A 23,172-nucleotide genomic window follows, 5' to 3' on the forward strand; every position below is an offset into this window, starting at 1 on the left:
GTACCTGCAGTTGTCCCTGTGATGGACGTAATACCTGCGGAGGATAATGATAACTACTCAAAGATGAATGATGCAGGCCTATCAAGTGGGTCGACATGTTAAACTTTATGAAACATGTTCATGTTTTGTCATGCAATTATCAGTGTACTTTTTGCAGTTGGCTTCCTTTATAGAATCTTGTTTCTGTCTTGTTGCCTTATTTGCTAGTCTATCTTTGTTCATCCTACTACTTGCACCGTCGTTAGATGCATTATTGGGAACGAACTTGGGCCGACTGACCCTCTGGCTGACGATAACAATGCTAGAATGGCTCGGATGGAGTTGATGATGACCAATCTGGTTGGAGTGTGGTTCAGAATCTACAGCAACATGTGTTGCCTCCACAACCTCCACCTTCTGCAGGACTGGGACCTCCTTCTCCTCCTCCTCCTCCTCCTCCTCCTCCGCCTTAGGTACCATTTCCTATGGGCCAGGGTGACGAACCGAATGTTAAAGGAATTTCTCAGGATGGGACCTTCGACTATTGCTGGGGGAATGGATCCGAGGACTGTCAAGTCTTAGATCTCAGCCTTAGAGAAAATTTTCAAGGTCATGCATTGCCGTGACCATCAGAAGGTTTTTCTAGCAACTTTAGGGAGAGTCTGAACGTTGGTGGACGATGAACAAATTGGCAGACCAAACAGTGAGTTGGGCAATTGTTGGAATTATGAGCAAATTGTTGGAGGAAAAATATAGGCGAAAACAATATCATGCAGAACAAATTATTGCAGCTAGAAGCCGTGGGAGAGGTCAAAACTGAAGTTGAAGATCAAGACGAAATTGACATCGATGCTTGTGTACAAGAGGATACTGAAATTGTTTCGGATGCGGTTGCGGAGGAACAAAAGAAAATATGGTGCTTGTGCATTGGAGGTTTGTGCGTTTGGGCTTGATGAATCACCCACAATGGAGTTGACTACAACACTACAAGAAAATATGGTTGTTGCTGAAATCCGATATTCTGACAAAGGAGTGCCAACCAACTCTATAATAAATCAAAGTCTGGAGAACCAGCAACTTCAGCATAAGGTTTTAGTGGTTGATTTTCTTGGAGTGCAACAATTTGATTGGGTTCCCAACAGATTAGACGTGTGAGGTAGTGTTTCCCATTTTGTTCTGCTGTACTGTGAACATAGTCAGTTTTATGCGTTTTTACCTTGCTCTGGTAAAGACACTTGCAAGTCTCAACTGTGGGTTCGGTTGCGTTGTGTCAGTTTCTTTACTCCTGTTATGCAAGTCCACTGAACAAAACTAGATAGAAAGAGTAAAAACTCCAGAAAAAAGAATTATAAGGTGCTGCAATAGCAAAATATGAAACTCAATTATGTACAAAGCTGGAACCTTTTAGAAACAAAAAGATCCTGGGACAGATCTCTATAACTATCCATACTCTGGCGATTATATGCCGTGACAGGTCCTTTTGGCTTAGTTACTCGCACTGCAATACGTACACATGAGTGGGCTGCATTTTTAGATCGATTCGAGTTATAATATGAAGTAAGGGGATGTTATCAATCATCCATTGTGCCTTCTCCCGTCTCTTCCACTTCTAAATCTTCTGCCTCACATGGATCAACAGCAAAATCTTCATCAGGAGCTGAATCTTCAACTCTCTCATTACTGGCCATAACATTAGTGATAGCTGACTCGCTTACACTTGTTGTATCGCTCTCATCAGTTTTTACCAACTCTTCCTCAACTCTGTGGTAAACCTTTTCATGAAAAGAAGGGAAATTCAGCCTTCTACATAATCATCACGATAGAAACAGAAAATACAAAAAGAGAGTCATACCACACAAGTGCATGCTGGTGAGAGTACTTTGAGTTGAAGGAGTTGGGACGGTTACTGAATTTCGTTTCAGGCACTCCAGGAATTCCTTCAGGGGATGTGAACTGATCAACGTCATGGCCCACCTGCAAAACAAAATTATCCATTATATTATCAGACATGCGTCATAAGTAATGGAATTGATGTTCACTAACGAAACCCATCAAGGGTCCAGCACATTTCTGACCAACGAGAACTGAAGTGGCCACTTTACGTTAATAAGAAGGAAATACAAATGGAAAAAGTCGTCTTGAAGGTTGGTCATTAAGGCAATAGAGTTTTAACTTTTAATTTGTGAAACCTGTGACCGGAGTCTATCATCTTACTCAGAGCACTAAATCATACAGTAGATGATCGAACTGTAGTACTAACACTTTTGGCACAATAGAATTAGTTCCTACTACATCTTTTTGAAGCAAAATAAAGAGTTCCATTTTGAGGTTCATATGCAGATTAGCCCGCACCCATAACATCTTTGGAGTGGATATGGCCTATGAAGACTGCTTGAACACAGGCGGCAATTGAATGGCCAGAAACAACATGAAAACGATTCAAAAAACAAAAACGAAAAGGGCCCCTTGGCCTCTCGTGTCCACCAAACTATAGAGCATCACTGTCCAGAGCAACCCTATACTTCCCAGGCAAGTCACACCCAACTTTATACCTGCATGTATGTATCAGATCAGACCATGTGGATCAAATGGAGGATTATAAAATCCCATCACTAGGCAGTTAACATCATCATTATAATATTCTAAGGCTTGAGTAAAAAATTTCCAATCTTACTTCCACATATTCGATTCTTTCGTTCTTGCTATGTAACCACATTCACATACAAAGAAGCAAATATAGTGAATGTCTTCATGCATACCCATCATATGTATTCTACGGATGAAAGTTGAACACAAAAAACTACAATTCCATGTTCAAATACAATAACCTGAAGGTGAAACAGAACGATCAACATTCCAAATGTTAATGAGGTGAAATGTAAGCAATTTGAATGATATTGTAGTTCCTCGTAGAAACAAAACAATTAGCAATCCTGAAAATGTGGGGATTGAAGATGCTTTGACCGGCTGGATAGCACCAGGTAGGTCTGTGGATACCACTGTGGTACTTCTTTGCCTTTTGAGTTATCTGGATGGCGTATTGACCATTCGATTCTGTATTGTCATAAAGGATATAGTTGAATGGCACTGCTATTATATATGAGGACCATAAAGTGAAATATCAAAAGACACTATAAAGTGAAATGATTTAAAAGGAGGGAGATATGAGTGTTTTGCAGAAATGATTTGTTTTTCGACCAACTAAGGGTAAAATGGTAATATCTTTTGATGTACAAATAAATTGGAATCCGAAGTACTTGGGTTAGAAAGTAGATTCAACAAGCTTTCTAACGGTCCAAAACCACGCACAAATTGGAGTTTGGGAGTGTTCGAGACAAGACCGCGAAGTTTGACATATTGTGGGCGCACCTATATGCGCCCCAGGCGCACATCATTGCGTCCCAGGCGCATTCTCTAAAGTTCACAAAAACGCCAAATTTTGCAGTCTTGCCATAGACACTCCCAAACTCCGATTTTGACGTGGTTTGAACCGTTAGAAAGTTTGTTGAACCTACTTTCTAACCCAAGTAGTTTGGAACCTAATATTTTTGTACATCAAATGATATGACCATTTTACCCTTAGTTGGTTGAAAAATAAATAATTTCAGCAAAACACTCACATACATTTCTTACCGCTAGTGCATCAAATGGAGTTGGCTTCTCTGCAATCCAAAGGCTAGTGCACCTACATGTCCTACCGCAAAGAGATATGAATCAAACCATTGATTGTTGAAATCGATGGCCAAAATCTCATGCAGTCCGGTGCAAGGGGTGTATTGCAGAGAAGTCGATCCGGTCCTTCATCTAGAGAGCGTACAGGTTTGATTATTTGGTATTGGGCTGGCACGTTGTTTCTCAGGTGTCTACGTAATTTTTTCTTGAACAGCAAGAGTCATTTGATCATCTGCAGATTGCAGAACGTGGTTTGCGAATGAAAATGAAACCTATGTATTATTATACAGTCTTGGTAGGTAGATAGATATATTGCTATTCCTTTGTTTTTAACAGGCCTTGCACCAAGGGTAAGGCCCAAAGGCTCCTTGAGAAACACTTTAAAACCACAAAACCAACGAGTTGACTTGCTAAATTACACCATCAAGTCTTTAATATGAACCAAAATTCTGGAAGAAAAAAAAAGTGGCCTAAAAGATGTCAGTTATCAATCCAAATAAAGGTATCCACCCGTTTACGAATGACATATCTGACCATTAAAAGGTCCTGAGCAAGCCCTCAATCTCCTTCATTACTCTGTGTGGGATAATGAATAACGAGCCAATGGACCTGTAAAGTTAGGGATGGGTATGTTTCTGTCTTTAGATACTTGTTCCTCCTTCAGTACTCTGTTGGGATGCCCCAGTTTGTTTGTACTTGTTTACTTGGTTCACAGAAAGGTTGTCAAAGAACTGAGCTTAGTCAATGCCAATCACACCCAACTGCCATCAATGAACAATATTTAAAAGACAATTTTGAAAGCAAAAATAGTGCAAACTCTTTTAGTACTTTTAAAACTCTTTTTATCAATATATAATAGGTCTTTATCGATTTAAAAGGAGGGAGACATGAGTTATTTGCTGAAATGATTTATTTTTTGAACCAACTAAGGGTAAAATGGTCATATCTTTTGATGTACAAATAAATTAGAATCCAAACTACTTGGATTAGAAAGTAGATTCAACAAGCTTTCTAACGGTCTAAACCACGCACATATCGGAGTTCGGGAGTGTTTGAGATGAGCCCGCGAAGTTTGGCATATTGTGTAGTTTCTAAATGTCTAAACCACAAATTGGAGTTGGACTTGTTTTGCATGTCTAGAAAGTAAATTGGACAACCTTTCTAACGGCATAAACTACACGCAAATTGTAGTTTTTACCAAACTTTGCGGATTTGCCCCAGACGCTCCCGAACTCCAATTTGCACGTGGTTTAAACCATTAGAAAGCTTGTCCAATCTACTTTCCTACTGAATCAGTTTTGATGAAAAATAATTTGCGCCTCAAAATACATGACCATATTACCCTCAATTGGTCAAAAAATAAGTCATTTCATTATAAGATTTGTATCGCTCTCATTTTAAATCGGATTAAGACAGATCATATAACGATAAATATGGTTTTCATTGTATTTAAAGATGATGGAAATGAACAATTAAAATAATGATATTTTATTTATGAAAAGTTGGTCAAAAGGAGATAGATTCAAAGATCATCGGCACGACAAAGGCTAAAGTATGTTTCTGTGCCCATTTCCACATTCTAAGTTCCATTCAATTCATACATGCCTTGTTCTAGGGTACTCCTTCATTTTATAAGAGTGTCCACAAGGTTCATAGGGCTCTCCACACTTCATTAACTAATAAGAAACCATTTCATCATTAGGATTCACCCAAGGCGAGACTTGTGGTGAGGGTGAGAGATAACTTGAGGGAGTCGAGCTCAGAGGGGTGCTCCTATTGAGTGTGTTTTTTTTTTTTTGTTAATGTTATTGCGTATGATCCACTAGTAGTTCAATTTCTCTCGTCAATTCGTGTGTGAGTGTTTGGTTTTGATTCTCGACGCACAACACGAGTCCACTCAATGAGCTTTAGAACAAGTTTGGTTTGGTAAATTGCTTTTCATTAAGAAAAACACAAACCAAGAAACATGGACCAACGGGATATTGGATATCCTTGAGAGTCTAACACACAAACCTGCCATGTAAAAGACAGGCCCTAAACCAAAAAAAAAAAAAAAAGAGAAAGGGATTACAGTGCTAAAAAATAGAACAAAGGGAACTCAAGGGGTAGTAAAGACTTCCAGAAGTGTTGATGATGAAATGGTTCTTTCTATGCTTTGATGAAGTGTGGATACTCTATGAACACTGTGAAACAATTAAGCAAAGATGAAATACCTTTGAATTAGGAGTCTGATTTCCAAATCAAACGTAAAACGTGTTTTAGCCTTAGTGGCTTCGACGATTTTTGTAGTTCTCTTATTTCTACCCAGTTTTCTTGAACGAAATGCAATTATATTTGTGGTAGGATTCAGCAATCTTTTAGTGCTTTAAAAACTTTACTTTTTGATATACAATGGGTCTTGATCCGATAGAAAATAGAAACAATCATGCGTTTTACCAGAATGAATCATGTTTTGACCCATCAAGGGTAAAATGGTCATTTAGTTTGATGTATAAATGATTTTTTATTAGAACTACTTGGTCTTGAAAAAAATTGGACAAGCTTTCTAGCGGTCCAAACCACGCACAAATTGGAGTTTGGGAGTGTTCGGAGCAATTTCGCAAAGTTTGACTTGGAGTGCATGTTCATGTTGCGCCCGGGGCGCATTGAAGCTTGCCTGGGCGCATAGAATTGCGCCTGAGGCGCATTAATGCAGCAAAAAATACCGAACTTTGCGGACTTGCCCCGAACGCTTCCGAACTACAATTTGCGCGTGGGTTGAACCATTAGAAAGCTTGTCCAAACTACTTTCCTACTGAATCAGTTTTGATGAAAAATAATTTGCGCCTCAAAATACATGACCATTTTACCCTCGATTCGTCAAAAATATAAGTCATTTCATTATAACATTCGTATCTCTCTCATTTTAAATCGGATTAAGACAGATTATATAACCATAAATAAGGTTTTCATTGTATTAAAAGATGATGGAAATGAAAATTTAAAATAATAATATTTTATTTATGAAAAGTTGGTCAAAAGGAGATCGATGCAAAGATCATCGGCGCGACAAAGGCTATAGTATGTTTCTGCGCCCATTTCCACATTCTAAGTTCCATTCGATTCATACTTGCCTTGTCATAGGGTACTCCTTCATTTTGCAGGAGTGTCCACAAGGTTCGTAGAGCTCCCCACACTTCATTAACTAATTAGAAACCATTTCATCATCAGGATTCACCCAAGGCGAGGCATGTGGTGAGGGTGAGAGATAACTTTAGGGAGTCGAGCTCAGAGGGGTGCTCCTCTTGAGTGTTTTTTTTTCTTGTAATGTTATTGTGTATGATCCACTAGTAGTTAAGTTGCTCTCATCAATTCGTGTGTGAGTGTTTGGTTTGGATCCTTAACGCACAACAGGAGTCCACTCAATGAGCTTTAGTACAAGTTTGATCTGGTAAGTTGCTTTTCATTAAGAAGAAAACAAACCAAGAAACATGGACCAAGGGGACATTGGATATCCATGAGAGTCTGACGCAAAAACCTGCCATGTACAAGACAAGCCCCAGACCAAAACAAAAAGAAGAAAGGGATTATAGTGCCAAAAAATAGAACAAAGGGAACTCAAGGGGTAGCAAAGACTTTTTGAAGTTTCGATGATGAAACGGTTCTTTCTACGCTTTGATATAGTGTGGATACTCTATGAACGCTGTGAAACACATAAGCAAAGAAGAAATACCTTAGAATTAGGAGTCTGATTTCCAAGTGAAACGTATAACGTGTTTTAGCCTTAATGGCTTCGACGATTTTGGTAGTTGTCTTGTTTCTACCCAGATGTCATGAACGAAATACAATTATTTTTTTAGTTGGATTCGGCAATATTTTAGTGCTTTAAAAACTTTATTTTTTGATATACAATGGGTCTTGATCCAATAGAAAAGGAGAAACATACAAGCATTTTACCAGAATGAATCAAATTTTGACCTATCAAGGGTAAAATGGTCACTTATTTTGATGTACAAATGATTTTTGATTGGAAATACTTGGTAAAGAAAAAAATTGGACAAGCTTTCTAACGGTCCAAACCATGCGCAAATTGGAGTTTGGGAGTGTTCGGAGCAATTTCGCAAAGTTTGACTTGGTGTGCATGTTCATGTTGCGCCTGGGGCGCATTGAAGGGCGCTTGGGCGCATAGAATTGCGCCTAAGGCGCATTAATGCCACAAAAAATACCAAACTTTGCGGACTTGCCCCGGACGTTCCCGAAGTCCAATTTGCGCGTGGTTTGAACCACTAGAAAGCTTGTCCAAGAAACTTTCCTACTGAATCAGTTTTGATGAAAAATAATTTGCGCCTCAAAATACATGACCATTTTACCCTCGATTGGTCAAAAATATAAGTCATTTCATTATAACATTCGTATCGCTCTCATTTTAAATCGGATTAAGACAGATTATATAACCATAAATAAGGTTTTCATTGCATTTAAAGATGAGGGAAACGAAAATTAAAATAATAATATTTTATTTATGAAAAGTTGGTCAAAAGGAGATCGATTCAAAGATCATCGGCGCGGCGAAGGCTATAGTATGTTTCTGCGCCAATTTCCACATTCTAAGTTCCATTCTATTCATACTTGCCTTGTGCTTGGGTACGCCTTCATTTTGTAACAGTGTGCACAAGGTTCGTAGAGCTCTCCCCACTTCATTAACTAATCCGAAATCATTCCATCGTCAGGATACACCCAAGGCGAGACTTGTGGTGAGGGTGAGAGATAACCTGAGGAAGTCAAGCTCAGAGGGGTGCTCCTCTTCAGTGATTTTTTTTTTTTTTTGTAATGTTATTGCATCTGATCTACTAGTAGTTAAGTTTCTCTCGTGAATACGTGTGTGTGTGTGTGTTTGGTTTGGATCCTTGACGCACAACACTAGTCCACCCAATGAGCTTTACTACAAGTTCGATTTGGTAAGAAGCTTTTCATTAAGAAGAAAACAAACCAAGAAACATGGACCAAGGGGACATTGGATATCCTTGAGAGTCTGACGCAAAAACCTGCCATGTACAAGACAGGCCCCAGACCAAAACAAAAAGAAGAAAGGGATTACACTGCCAAAAAATAGAACAAAGGGAACTCAAGGGGTAACAAAGACTTCCTGAAGTTTCGATGATGAAACGGTTCTTTCTACGCTTTGATGTAGTGTGGATACTCTATGAACGCTGTGAAACACATAAGCAAAGAAGAAATATCTTAGAATTAGGAGTCTGATTTCCAAGTGAAACGTATAACGTGTTTTAGCCTTAATGGCTTCGACGATTTTGGTAGTTGTCTTGTTTCTACCCAGATGTCATGAACGAAATACAATTATTTTTATAGTTGGATTCGGCAATCTTTTAGTGCTTTAAAAACTTTATTTTTTGATATACAATGGGTCTTGATCCAATAGAAAAGGAGAAACATACAAGCATTTTACCAGAATGAATCAAATTTTGACCTATCAAGGGTAAAATGGTCACTTATTTTGATGTACAAATGATTTTTGATTGGAACTACTTGGTAAAGAAAAAATTGGACAAGCTTTCTAACGGTCCAAACCATGCGCAAATTGGAGTTTGGGAGTGTTCGGAGCAATTTCGCAAAGTTTGACTTGGTGTGCATGTTCATGTTGCGCCAGGGGCGCATTTAAGGGCGCTTGGGCGCATAGAATTGCGCCTGAGGCGCATTAATGCCGCAAAAAATACCAAACTTTGCGGACTTGCCCCGGACACTCCCGAAGTCCAATTTGCGCGTGGTTTGAACCACTAGAAAGCTTGTCCAATAAAATTTCCTACTGATTCAGTTTTGATGAAAAATAATTTGCGCCTCAAAATACATGACTATTTTACCCTCGATTGGTCAAAAATATAAGTCATTTCATTATAACATTCGTATCTCTCTCATTTTAAATCGGATTAAGACAGATTATATAACCATAAATAAGGTTTTCATTGTATTTAAAGATGATGGAAACGAAAAATTAAAATAATAATATTTTATTTTTGAAAAGTTGGTCAAAAGGAGATCGATTCAAAGATCATCGGCTCGGCAAAGGCTATAGTATGTTTCTGCGCCAATTTTCACATTCTAAGTTCCATTCTAATTATACTTGCCTTGTTCTTGGGCACGCCTTCATTTTGTAATTGTTTGCACAAGGTTCAAAGAGCTCTCCACACTTCATTAACTAATCAGAAATCATTCCATCGTCAGGATACTCCTTAGGCGAGACTTATGGTGAGGGTGAGAGATAACCTGAAGGAGTCAAGCTCAGAGGGGTGCTCCTCTTGAGTGTTTTATTTTTTTTTATTTTGTAATGTTATTGCGTAAGATCCACTAGTTGTTATGTTTCTCTCGTCAATTCGTGTGTGAGTGTTTGGTTTGGATCCTCAACACACAACACGAGTCCACCCAATGAGCTTTAGTACAAGTTTGATTTGGTAAGTAGCTGTTCATTAAGAAGAAAACAAACCAAGAAACATGGACCAAGGGGACATTGGATATCCTTGAGAGTCTGACACAAAAAATTGCCATGTACAAGACAGGCCCCAGACCAAAACAAAAAGAAGAAAGGGATTATAGTTCCAAAAAATAGAACAAAGGGAACTCAAGGGGTAGCAAAGACTTCCTAAAGTTTCTATGATGAAACGGTTCTTTCTACGCTTTGATGTAGTGTGGATACTCTATGAACGCTGTGAAACACTTAAGCAAAGAAGAAATACCTTAGAATTAGGAGTCTGATTTCCAAGTGAAACGTATGATGGGTTTAGCCTTAATAGCTTCGACGATTTTGGTAGTTGTCTTGTTTCTACCCAGTTGTCATGAACGAAATACAATTATTTTTATAGTTGGATTCGGCAATCTTTTAGTGCTTTAAAAACTTTATTTTTTGATATACAATGGGTCTTGATCCAATAGAAAACAAGAAAACATACACGCATTTTACCAGAATGAATCAAAATTTGACCCATCAAGGGTAAAATGGCCACTTATTTTGATGTATAAATGATTTTTTATTGGAACTACTTGGTCAAGAAAAAAATTGGACAAACTTTCTAACGGTCCAAACCATGCGCAAATTGGAGTATGGGAGTGTTCGGAGCAAGTTCGCAAAGTTGGACTTGGTGGGCATGTTAATGTTGCGCCTGGGGCGCATTGAAGGGCGCCTGGGCGCATTGAATTGCGCCTGAGGCGCATTAATGCCGCAAAAAATACCAAACTTTGCGGACTTGCCCCGGACGCTCCCGAACTCCAATTTTTTGCGTGGTTTGAACCATTAGAAAGCTTGTCCAATCTACTTTCCTACTGAATCAGTTTTGATGAAAAATAATTTGCGCCTCAAAATTCATGACCATTTTACCCTCGACTTGTCAAAAAATAAGTCATTTCATTATAACATTCGCATCGCTCTCATTTTAAATCGGATTAAGACAGATTATATAACCATAAATAAGGTTTTCATTGTATTTAAAGATGATGGAAACGAACAATTAAAATAATAATATTTTATTTATGAAAAGTTGGTCAAAAGGAGATCGATTCAAAGATCATCGGCTCGACAAATGCTAAAGTATGTTTATGCGCCCCTTTCCACATTCTAAGTTCCATTTGATTCATACTTGCCTTGTTCTAGGGTACGCCTTTATTTTGTAGGAGTGTCCACGAGGTTCATAGAGCTCCTCACACTTCATTAACTAATCAGAAACCATTTCATCATCTGGATTCACCCAAGGTGAGACTTGTGGTGAGGGTGAGAGATAACTTGAGGGAGTCGAGCTCAGAGGGGTGCTCCTCTTGAGAGTTTTTTTTTTTAATATTATTGCGTATGATCCACTAATCGTTAAGTTTCTCTCGTCAATTCGAGTGTGAGTGTTTTGTTTTGATACTCGATGGACAACACGAGTCCACTCAATGAGCTTTAGTACAAGTTTGATTTGGTAAGTTGCTTTTCATTAAGAAGAAAATAACCAAGAAACATGTTCGAACGAGATATAGGATATCCTTGAGAGTCTAACACAAAAACCTGCTATGTACAAGACAGGCCCCAAACCAAAATAGAAAGAAGAAAGGGATTACAGTGCTAAAAAGCATAACAAAGGGAACTCAAGGGGAAGTGAAGACTTCCTGAAGTGTCGATGATAAAACGGTTCTTTCTACGCTTTGATGAAGTGTGGATACTCTATGAACACTGTGAAATACTTAAGAAAGAAGAAATACCATAGAATTAGGAGTCTGATTTCCAAATGAAACGTAAAACGTGTTTTAGCCTTAGTGGCTTCGACGATTTTTTTAGTTATCTTGTTTCTACCCAGTTTTCATGAACGAAATGCAATTATTTTTATGGTTGGATTCTGCAATCTTTTAGTGCTTTAAAAACTTTATTTTTTTATATACAATGGGTCTTGACCCAATTTAAAATGAGAAACATACACACATTTTACCAGAATGAATCATATTTTGACCCATCAAGGTTAAAATGGTCACTTACTTTGATGTTCAAATGACTTTTGGTTGGAGTTACTTTGTCTAGAAAGTAAATTGGACAAGCTTTCTAACGGTCTAAACCACGTGCAAATTGGAATTTGGGAGTGTCCGGAGCAAGTTCGCAAAGTTGGACTTGTTGTGCATGTTCATGATGCGCCCAAGGCGCATTTAAAGGCTGCAAAAAATACCAAACTTTGCGGACTTGTCCCGGACGCTCTAGAACTCCAATTTGAGGGTGGTTTAAACCATTTGAAAGTTTGTCCAATCTACCTTCCTACTGAATCAGTTTTGATGAAAAATAATTTGTGCATCAAAATACATGACCATTTTACCCTCAATTTGTCAAAAATCAAATTATTTCTGTAAAACTTTCATATCGCTCTCATTTTAAATCAGATTAAGACCAATTATATAATGATAAATAAAGTTTTCATTGTATTGAAAGACGATGCAAACGAACAATTAAAACATTAAAGTTTTATTTATGAAAAGTTGGCCGAAGAGAGATCGATTCAAAGATCATCTGCGCGACAAAGGCTAAATTTATCCTGGACTGATTTTTAATTTTTTTAGTCATTTTCGCACTCCCCTAATTTTTAACCGCACTCCCAAGGAGAGTGCAAAATTCAATATGGAGGTGATTTTCGCACTCCCAACACCCCTTGAGAGTGCGGTTAATAATTTGGAAAGTGCAAAAATTACCCCCTTTTTACAGAGTATATATTTTCTTAATTAATTTTCTAGTCCAAGAATAGTTCAATTCTCAATTTTTTATCATGCGACATGAACCCTCTGCTTGTTAATATTTAAGAACACTCATTACTCATAATTACAGGGATACATATCATTGACTAACCTAACCTTTTGATGTTTTAGGGTGGCCAGTGTACATGCACCTCCATTAATCCCCTAAAGACCAACCTAATTGAGCACTTCATAGCACAACAAGAAAAGAAAAGAACTGTAACATTGGCTAACCTAACCTACCAAACTTATAAGGAGCTGAGAATTTGATGATCCATGAAGTTTTGTGATCTTGATAATGCCTTCAAAAGGTTGTTGAAAATTTTCGCCGATGACCCACCGTTACTGGTGGCCTCAACTGCTTGTTTCTTCCACTCCATCGCCTTCCTCTTCATTGCTTTACCCTCGGCTCCCTCCATCAACTCGCAAACTAGGCTTTCCACTTCTTCCCTCTCTATATCCTCGTCGATCTTCCTCCCGATAACCCATCGGTTACAGCTGTACCGGCAGGTCACTTGATGGTCATGACCAAAATACGGCCAACCGATCATAGGCACTCCAGCACAAATGCTCTCAAGCATTGAGCTAGTCCCAAAATGACTCACGTACACTCCCACTGAAGGGTGGGCAAGAACTTGCTCCGGGGGGCACCATGTGGCTATCAGACCCATTTCTTTAGTCTTTTCCAAGAACTCAAGTGGCAGAGTTGCCAATTGGCCCTTGGCGAAATCTGGACTAATCATCCAAAGAAATGGCTGGTTGCTATTGCAAATGCCCCAGGCAAACTCACATAGTTGTTGCGGGGTCAAGACCGCGAGATCACCAAAGCTTATTTATACAACTGAATTGGGTTCCATGGAGTCTAGCCATTTCAGGCAACGGAATTGGGTTCCAATTTGCGCGTGGTTTAGCCCCAGGCGCATTCTCCAAAGTTCATAAAACGGCCAAACTTTGCGGTCTTGCCATAGACAATCCCAAACTCCAATTTTGACGTGGTTTGAACCGTTAGAAAGCTTGTTAAACCTACTTTTTAACCCAAGTAGTTTGGAACCTAATATTTTTGTACATCAAATGATATGACCATTTTACACTTAGTTGGTTGAAAAATAAATAATTTCGGCAAAACACTCACATCTCCCTCATTTTAAATCGGATAAATTGTAGAGAACCCTGTCTAAGTTTATTTATTTAATATTTCTTTAATGTGTAATGCGTTATTTTAAATACTTTGAATTTTATGAGCCAAAAAAAATTATTATATTTTTGAATATAGTTGTGCAGGTGCATGTGTAGGCATTTTCTTGACTGTGTTCGAATTCATCGGTCCTTTAACTGAGTGTGTTGGGAGACTCCTATGTGTTGTTTAATTAATGTTAGAAATTTCTAGAGCTAATTACTCGTTTAAGTGTTAGTTGAGGGGCTCTAGTGCAAGAAGTTATAACATGCAAGTATTATGTGATAATTTAGAGACTTGAGGGGGGTAGGGTGTAATACTTTTACACCTTAAATGCTTTTTGGCCGAGAGAACAAAGTGTTCTCTGTTTCCTTTTTTCTTTTCCATCCCAGAGCCGTGGGCTCTCTCTCTCTCTCTCTCTCTCTCTCTCTCTCTCTCTCAATCAAACACACCCACACACAACCAAATCATCTTGCACCTTCTTTTGCTTGGGCATTTTGTATCTACATCAAGATCTTGGAGGAATCTAGGGATTTCAAGTTTGTGGGCTTTCCTCCATCACCATCTCACTCATCTCTCTTGTGTGCTACCAATTGAGGTAGGGTTTTTCTACTAGATATCTCAAAAAAATGCAAGTATTGTGTTTGAGGATTGATTATTTTCATGTATTTAAGTAGTAATTGATTATGGAAGAAAAGCCCTAATTTGTGTGGTTATGTAAATTTCATACTTTTAGTTGTATATTGAAATTGATGGATTTAGTGTTTGATGGGGTGTGGAGAAAATATTATGCCTAGAGAATTTGTGGTGTCTAAATATTGGCTTATGTTTAATTGGATTGATAATGGATATACTAGTTTAGGGTACTTGGATTAATTGTTTGTATTTGGTGAAGAGCACATTAATTTTTTTGTATTTGATATGGATTACCTCTTGTTGACATAATTGATGAAATTTTTTGAGGGTGGAGTTGAAAAAGTGTAGACACTTATACACTATGTTTAGTGCTTTGTGGATTTGAAAGTAAAGATTGAGATTTGTGTCGATACAAGTTGTATTTACTTATTGGAATTGATTTGAGATTGATACTTGACGTTTGGGCTAGTGAGCCATGTATTGGCGTTTGACTTGGCCATTTTATGCTCGTTGTGTAGCCGGAAGCATATGGATAATGAGTTATCCGTCGGTGTATAGTCCGTAAACCCGCGCGGGATAAGGTGCCCCATAGGCCTTTGGGTTAGTAGCCCATAAATTTGGATGATTAGGGACCTGATCAGTCGCCTAGGATTGGTACACAACTGTGATAACTTGGACCTTGGTTTTATGTGCTCTTACTTTCTTGTACTTAGTTTAATGTGTTGACTTATTTTTTTGTTTGAAGAATTTTGGCCTTTCGAGCTTATTATATTCATTAAGAGTTGTGTCTAGCTATCATGAGTATTCATATTTTCAAACATGTCACTTGCATCTTTTAGTTTCTAGTAGATTATGTGTGGGCGGTCGTGCTCACCCCTACCTTACAGGTTCGAAAGGCAAGGATGCGCTTTGATGGACAAGGTGATGGAGATATCTTTTGTGCTTTGGCGAGTTGATCTGCATGATATTTTGTTGGGTCTTAAAAGCTATCTTTTGACTATATGTATATGTTTTTGACTTTGAGAATGTAATGATAAATGTTAAACTCTCCTCTAGAAATGCTTTGTTATGTCTTTTAGGCAAGGAAGAAGGAAAACTTGTACCTCCTTTTGTAATTGGAGTTGTATGGTTTAAGTGGTGTTTTGGGTGCCATAGAGGCTAATCAAAAAAAATTGAAATGTTTGGAAGTGGATAGCTTGTCATGCTTCTTTTATTTGGTTAAGACTTATAATACCTTGCATGATGGAGTGAAAAGAAAGTTGTTTTTAGTTATTGGACAAAATTTTTTTTTTTTTTAGGTAAAAATCATGCTGCCGAATTATTATAAAGCGGGGCGTGACATAAATACCTATGATATATCGATAAAGAGGGTTTGCAAAGCAATAAAAGATGATGCAATTCAAAAATAAAAATAATAAACTTTATGTTATGAAAATGGGGTAGAAAGCAGGCCACTACTAATATCATCGGAACTTTTCACATTTCATCAAAGCATACGGAAACTGTTTCATCACAAACACAAACACTAAATAGATAAGGGAGCATGGGAAGTGAGACGCTCCCCCATCAAGGTAAGGTAATAGTTCTAAAATAGATATACAGGAATTGGAAGGAGTGCTAGCTACACCTAGAAATAGGAGAAAAACATGTTGGACTTCACGTTTGATTTGAGCATAATCAGGAGCCGAGAATAAAGTCAAGATATGAGGAATTCCAAGGGCAAACAGAGGAGCCTCCATTCCTGCTAGAGAATTGCTCCCACTGAATGTAAACACAATCATTGTGTGCATCCATGGATACTAGCAATAACTAAGACGGCGTGCATTGATGGAAAGGCAACGTGGTCCTACCAAATATTTCATTACATCCTTGACATGTCCCTTAATCTGGACTCAAATACTATCCATTGGTTGTATCTTTGGTACTTAAAGCATACTCGCCAAGATAGAAGAACATTGCATGGTCCAACTCAGCTATCAATAAATCGAAATGCTTCAAAAAGGAGTCCAATGGTAGATTGGTTGGTTTCGCCGAGAATTTAGACATAAATGAACTAGAATAGAAGAAATGCTAAATATCCCATTTTTAAGATCCTGACATCGGGTGAGTCTGCGACATATCCATCAAAATGAACTTGTTTTCCCAAGTCTCTTCCCAAGTCTCTCAAACAGACACAACCCACCAAAAGAGAACCGATAGTTGCCATTAGCAACCAAAACACATACTTACATGGTGCGATAAGTTCGCATCCATGATTAGGACAAAATTGCCCGAGGCATGCTTCAAACTGTGAACATAAGCAATCCCTGAAATTAAAACTGCAACAAGAACCAGCTCATCATTTTCATTGCAAAAAGAAGAACTTATACACATTACATAATCCGAGTTTCTAAGGTCTAGCCCTCGACAGCTGCAGTTATAAAGGACCAATTACGGGTGTTTACAAGCCAATAATGAGTAAAATAATTGATCATCAAATATAGTTCCAGTGCTACTTACAATACGATCTTCTCCATACGATCTACCCACAATTTGGCAAGTGGTTTTACTGCTTGATACTGTATAAAAAATAAAAATAAAAACCCAAAGCTTTCTGCCTTACCGAGCTCCGTCCTGAAAGAAAGAATCCACCAGCCAAAGATCCACCAGATAATCAAACGCATGGCTTTTGCACTTGGAAATTCGCATGCACAAAAACTTATCCAAACACTCTGAGAAAGCCAGAAAGGAAAAATGATAGCTTTGGTAGTAACAAGAATTGCCGAAAAAAATTGAATCCTATAGAATTCGGATGAAAATTGAGGGCCAAAATCAATTCGCAGAGGATTGAGAGAGAGAGTACAAATCTTCGGGGAAATGGGAACGACGACGACTACTAGCACGGTGGCAAACGAAGTAGCAAACTTTGGCCTCTAGCCGCAAACTATTGCTCTTGGCCGCAAAATATTGCTTCTGGCCGCGAACTATTGTAAAAGCGCAACTAAAAATCACGCTTTTCTGTCATTTAAACGACGTTGCTCTTGGACGCCAACTATTACTCTTGGCCGCCAGATATTTCTTATGGCCGCTAATTATTGCTTCTGGCCTAACTTTATTGCTTTTCCTGTTAATTCTGAAAGCGTGAACCTAAAACACGCTTTTCCCTTCTCTTTCTTTTTTTCCCCTCCTCACCCACGCTTCCCCTCTCGCGATTTCACAACGACAACGGGATTGTTTTGTTCAGCACTGCAGAGCCAGAGGAGGAAATCGGAGCAGAAATCTGGATAAGAGATCTTCCATGTTTTACCCTAGCTAGTTTCTCATCCTTGCTGTTATAGGTAACTAAGGTAACCACTTCAATTAGGCTTTCTTTTTCTTATCAGTCAGTTATCTTGTTCAAAATCCTTCCTGACCTCTGCTGAGCTGAGCCATGCATGTCATCTGAGTTTTGATTTACTCCACATTCTTCATGAATTTAGTTTGTCGTATAAGAGTTAATCACTACCAAAAGCAGTTTGCAATTTTTTGGCCATGATTATGTAGCTATTTGTTTAGGACTCAATTTGATCTAATTGCATTGCGTATTTAATCAGGATAATGATGGTTATTCACTCAGAGGTAGTGTGCAGTTTCTAGTGCTTATCTTATGTTGTTTTATATAGGCCATTATAAATTGGTCAAACTAATAACGGTTATATGCGAATTGCCTATGGACCAATGTGTATTTGTGCGCTTGTTGTGATATATAGATTATTTAAGTAATAAATTGTAGGACCGAAACACACACACGATATGCGAATAGAAAACAGTAAAGAAATCAACGCACAGAATATACGTGGTTCCCCAAAACCCGGTACGTCCACCGGAACGAGAGAGCGGCTGTTGTTCTTATTATCACAGTACGAAACAGGGTACGTCTGCTCCACTCGCTCCGCTCCGACATCTGGCCTCTTTCTAGAACTTCTTAGTATCTCTTCATATTAACATATGAGCCACAAGTTCTAACATAAATTGTTGGTGTTGGGAAGGATTAGAATTTGGTATAAAATTCATCTTTTCGACTAACGATTATGTTTTGTAATTTTGTGGGGGTTTCTTTTGTTGGTATTTCTTTTGTTATCCAAATGAATGTTTTCACTTTAGGAGCATATATCTCGGCTCTTGTTTTTTGTTTCTCAGTTGTTAATGGATATGCTGTTTAATTAGGATGAGTAGTAGAATTGGAAGATTGGGGGCTAACTTCTGTGTTTTGTAATTGTGTGTGGGTTGTTTTCTTGATGTAGAAAAGGGAAATTAAATTAGAAGTCATTGACATGAGGTTGCTTTAATTTGGGGGCATATGTTTTTGGTTTTCTGTTTTTGTTTTTGAACTGTAAGTCGATGTGAAAAAAAGCAACAAAAACCATGTGAATCAAGTGATGCTGCTGGGTTTATTACAACTTAGTAATCACGATTCACAATGATGTTTGATTTTTCACTAAAACCTGCAGGAAGAGCATCAGTGGAATGCAATGGATTCATTTACTATAAGGAGCTTAGATAGAATCAGCATGTTACCAGATTCCATACTGTGCCACATACTTTCATTCCTTCCGATGAAATATGCTGTTAGGACCAGCACTCTATCTACAAGATATCAGTACCTTTGGACTTACATTACCAGCCTTCACTTTGACAATTCTGAACTCTTTACTAATGATATTGGAGAAGCTGAGGCTGATTTGAGTTTCAGGAATTTCGTGAGCACAGTATTGCTTCTCAGTAACGTGTCATGTTTGGAAAAGTTCAGTCTTAAGCTTGAATCATTTTGCAATATTGGCATTGTCAAGTCATGGATCAGCATTGCAATAAAGCGTAACGTTCAAAAGCTAGAGCTTGGATACTCACATTATGTGGAGAGATTCCTACTCAGTTGCCTCAGACAATGTTCATTTGCAAAACATTGGTGGATCTAACCCTGAAAGGAATGGTTTCCCTACAAATTCCTGCTTCGGTTTGGCTTCCCAGTCTTAAGATTCTTAAGATGGTGGACATTATATATGAAAATGGAGATTCAGCTCAGAAGCTCATCCACGGATGCCCTGTTCTTGAATATTTGGATTTTTATAGGGTGGATGCGAAGAGTGGAGAAGTGTTGAACATTTCTGTGCCCACATTGAAGCGTCTGGAGGTAACCTATCTAGGTCCTGGTGAGCAGCTTGTTTTTAATACCCCGACGCTTGAATACCTTGATCTCACCTATTATTGGGCGGAGGGTTTTTCATTGGTGAACTTATAATCCTTGTTGGAAGCACGCATCGATATTGATTTGTCCGGCTCAAGACCCATCAATTCAGCCAACATACTAAAACTTCTTCGTGGAATTGCAAATGTTAAGTTTCTTTGGGTAAGATTTCCACCTGTTGGTTACTATTGAAAATGTTTCGAAAAATGCTTGCAATGATTGAGGAATTTCTTTTCATGTTTATACTTATAGGACTTATCTATTATGTGAAACCCCGTTTTGCCCTGAATATGTATGGATTATAGATATGTTATGTATGTTCGTCAGTGGAGCAAGGAAACAAAGAATTTCCTGCTGCTCCTCCACGAGTGAAAAGTTTTGACTAACAGGTTTTTACATTATTCCATGTGTTGTAATATTTGTAAGTTGTCACTGGTGCAGTTTCATGCTGATATTACTGATTATGTTCCGACAACTTTCCATACTCCTCAGAATTTGACACATCTAAGGCTTCTGTGTGGCTTTTACTGTAGAGGCTTCAACTTGAATTTTCTGAATGACTTTCTTGGGTGCTCGCCTAATCTCGAAGCACTTGTTCTTGAGGTATGTTGAAAATAATTACAGGATTGTTCTGGCATTGGTTTGCATTTGCTAAATTTTAACAAATAAATCTTTTCATCTTCAGGGAAATAGATTTTCTTCAACCAAATCCTGGAGCCCACCTCTGAGAGTGCCTCATTGTTTGTTATTCAATCTCAAGGGAGTTGAGTTTCTTTACTTACGTAGAGAAAACCAAGAGTTTGAAGTGATAGAATATTTGCTGAGAAATGCAGAAGTTCTGAAGAAAATGACAGTTGATTGTCAGCATTCACATATCTGGCAGATAGCACAAGTTCCAAGGGCATCAAAGACCTGTATTCTTAATCTCCTTTAAAGATGTGAGTCATTATTCTTTTTGTTTTTGGGTATAAACCGTACAAATGCTAATGCCAAGAAATTTCTACTGGATCTCATCCAGAAGGAAAAAGTATAATTGCTCATTACAATGATGGAATTCGGTTTTACCAATTGGGTAAAGTTCACTTACCAATTAGCACATCTAAGTTCTTCTAATAGTTTGCCACATTTTGTTTGTAAGAGATCCCCTTTGTTTAATTTGCAGGCATGAGGATGAACTTCTTGGGGTTCCTCCTCGGCCCTAGCCACCTCATCGGGTAAAGGTAGATTATTAAGACGACGTTTTGCTTTAGACTCTTGAATACGCCTGACTCTTCTTCCATTGAATCTCGTTCGTTTCCGGAGAAGGACCACGGTCTTTCTTTTCATTAGCGACACAGATAAGGTCTCGAGTCACTAATGAAAAGAAAGATCGTGGTCGTTTTCCGGAAACAAACGAGACTCAATGGAAGAAGAGTCTGAAGCGTATTCGAGAGTCTAGAGCAAAATGTCATCTTAATAATCTATCTTTACCCGATGAGGTGGCTAGGGCCGAGAAGGAACCCCAAGAAAACGTTGTAAGAATATTTTCTAAAAACTTCAGAGCTGTAGGATTATGTTCACAATAGATTCACACTAAGGACAATACTTGTTACGTGGCTTCGTTAGTGAACGTTTCCATGAATCCCTGGTAGTTTAATATGCTGATAAGAGATTATCTTACGGACTTAAATGGATACGATTGAACATATGGATGCCTATGGAGGTTATCGCATCTATCTCTTTCCAGGACTACATCCTCGAGCCGAACTGTTACAGTTTGGCGTATACCATCACATCACCACAAACGAGGCCCATCAAATGTTGAATCGGGCTATTTTAGAGGTATCTCAGCAAAACCCTTCCCTGCAGGGGGATCAGTTAAGGGTCATGATTAAATGTAATTTATAGACCGAATTGAACATTACCTGGGCCATGGATTTACATGATAACTTCTTTGACTATAGTTGCGCCATTTATGACATCTTTGATGATAGAAATCTTGGTGAAATGAGAACCGGGTCACGCCCTATACCTGTACCTAATGTGGTACCTGCAGTTGTCCCTGCGATGGACGTAATACCTGCGGAGGATAATGATAACAACTCACAGATGAATGATGCAGACCTATCAGGTGGGTCGACATGTTAAACTCTATTAAACATGTTTATGTTTTGTCATGCAAATATCAGTGTACTTTTAGCAGTTGGCTTCCTTTATAGAATCTTGTTTCTGTCTTGTTGCCTTATTTGCTAGTCTATCTTTATTCATCCTACTATTTTCTCCATCGTTAGACGCATTAACAGGAACAAACTTGGGCCAACTGACCCTCTGGCTGACAATAACAATGCTAGAATGGCTCGGATGGAGTTGATGATGGCCAATCTGGTTGGAGTGGTTCAGAATCTGCAGCAACATGTGTTGCCTCCACGACCTCCACCTTCTGCAGGAATGGTACCTCCTCCTCCTCCTCCTCCTCCTCCTTAGGTACCATTTCCTATGGGCTAGGGTGACGAACCGAATGTCAAGGAATTTCTCAAGATGGGACCTTCGACTTTTGCTGGGGGAATGGATCCGAGGACTGTCAAGTCTTAGATCTCAGCCTTAGAGAAAAATTTCAAGGTCATGCGTTGCCGTGACCATCAAAAGGTTTTTCTAGCAACTTTAGGGAGAGTCTGAGCGTTGGTGGACGATGAACAAATCAGCAGACCAAACAATGAGTTGGGCGCAGTTTCTGGTACTATGTAAAGAGAAGTATATTCCGTAATTCATTCTAGATGTTAAGTCGACCGAATTTCAACATTTGAAACAGCGAGGTTTATATGACCGTGACTACTTACGAGGCAGAATTCACTAATCTTGTGGAGCCGCATATCATCAGGAATCATATGCGGTGCATACTTCGCAAGATTAGTGAATTCCGCCTCGTAAGCAGTCACGGCCATATAACCCCGTTGTTTCAGCTGTTGAAATTTCGTCGACGTAGCATCCAGAATGGATTGCAGAATATACTCCTCTTTAAATAGTATCAGAAACTGCACCCAACTCACTTTTTGGTCTGATGGTCACGACAACGCATGACCTGAAAATTTTCTCTAAGGCTAAGATCCAAGACTTGAAGTCCTCTCCTTCCATGGCCGGCTAAACTCCTATTCTAGGGTTAGATGAAGGTTTCTTCCAAGTAGTTTGAGTTTTGCTTGTACTTTAAGGTTTATTCATTTGTATCTTATGTTGTATGCCTAAGGATATTTTCATTTCTAATGGAGGGTTTGAATGTTTTCCATTACTTTCATACATGATT

General features: G+C 38.6%; 1 protein-coding gene and 2 long non-coding RNA genes across 4 annotated transcripts; all 3 read left to right on the forward strand.

Moving 5' to 3' along the window:
- Window positions 1–437: 437 nt before the first annotated feature.
- On the forward strand, window positions 438–23,157 carry LOC131329845 (uncharacterized). Its single transcript, XR_009200871.1, has 2 exons — window positions 438–697; window positions 22,593–23,157. It is a non-coding gene; the product is annotated as an uncharacterized LOC131329845 (long non-coding RNA).
- LOC131329846 (uncharacterized) lies at window positions 14,415–15,879 on the forward strand. The gene is made up of 2 exons (XR_009200872.1): window positions 14,415–14,654; window positions 15,580–15,879. It is a non-coding gene; the product is annotated as an uncharacterized LOC131329846 (long non-coding RNA).
- Window positions 19,988–23,157, forward strand: LOC131329843 (putative F-box/FBD/LRR-repeat protein At3g49030). 2 transcript variants are annotated; one of them, XM_058363241.1, is made up of 4 exons: window positions 19,988–20,057; window positions 20,429–20,498; window positions 20,581–20,833; window positions 21,931–23,157. In XM_058363241.1, the coding sequence occupies exons 1-3, from the start codon at window positions 20,041–20,043 to the stop codon at window positions 20,827–20,829; spliced, it is 336 nt and encodes a 111-aa protein (XP_058219224.1). In that variant the 5' UTR covers window positions 19,988–20,040; the 3' UTR covers window positions 20,830–20,833; window positions 21,931–23,157. The 2 variants fall into 2 exon arrangements, with proteins under 2 accessions (XP_058219224.1, XP_058219223.1); XM_058363240.1 differs by having other exon boundaries at window positions 19,995–20,057; window positions 22,226–23,157.
- Window positions 23,158–23,172: the final 15 nt, after the last annotated feature.

This window comes from Rhododendron vialii, chromosome 6a (assembly GCF_030253575.1).
Source record: "Rhododendron vialii isolate Sample 1 chromosome 6a, ASM3025357v1".
Taxonomy (NCBI): domain Eukaryota; kingdom Viridiplantae; phylum Streptophyta; class Magnoliopsida; order Ericales; family Ericaceae; genus Rhododendron; species Rhododendron vialii.

Bases quoted from the DNA above. Each gene is read 5' to 3' on its own strand.
- LOC131329843 (XM_058363241.1), top strand. The intron at 20,499-20,580 runs GTATGTTGAAAA...TTTCATCTTCAG, and splicing joins TCGAAGCACTTGTTCTTGAG to GGAAATAGATTTTCTTCAAC.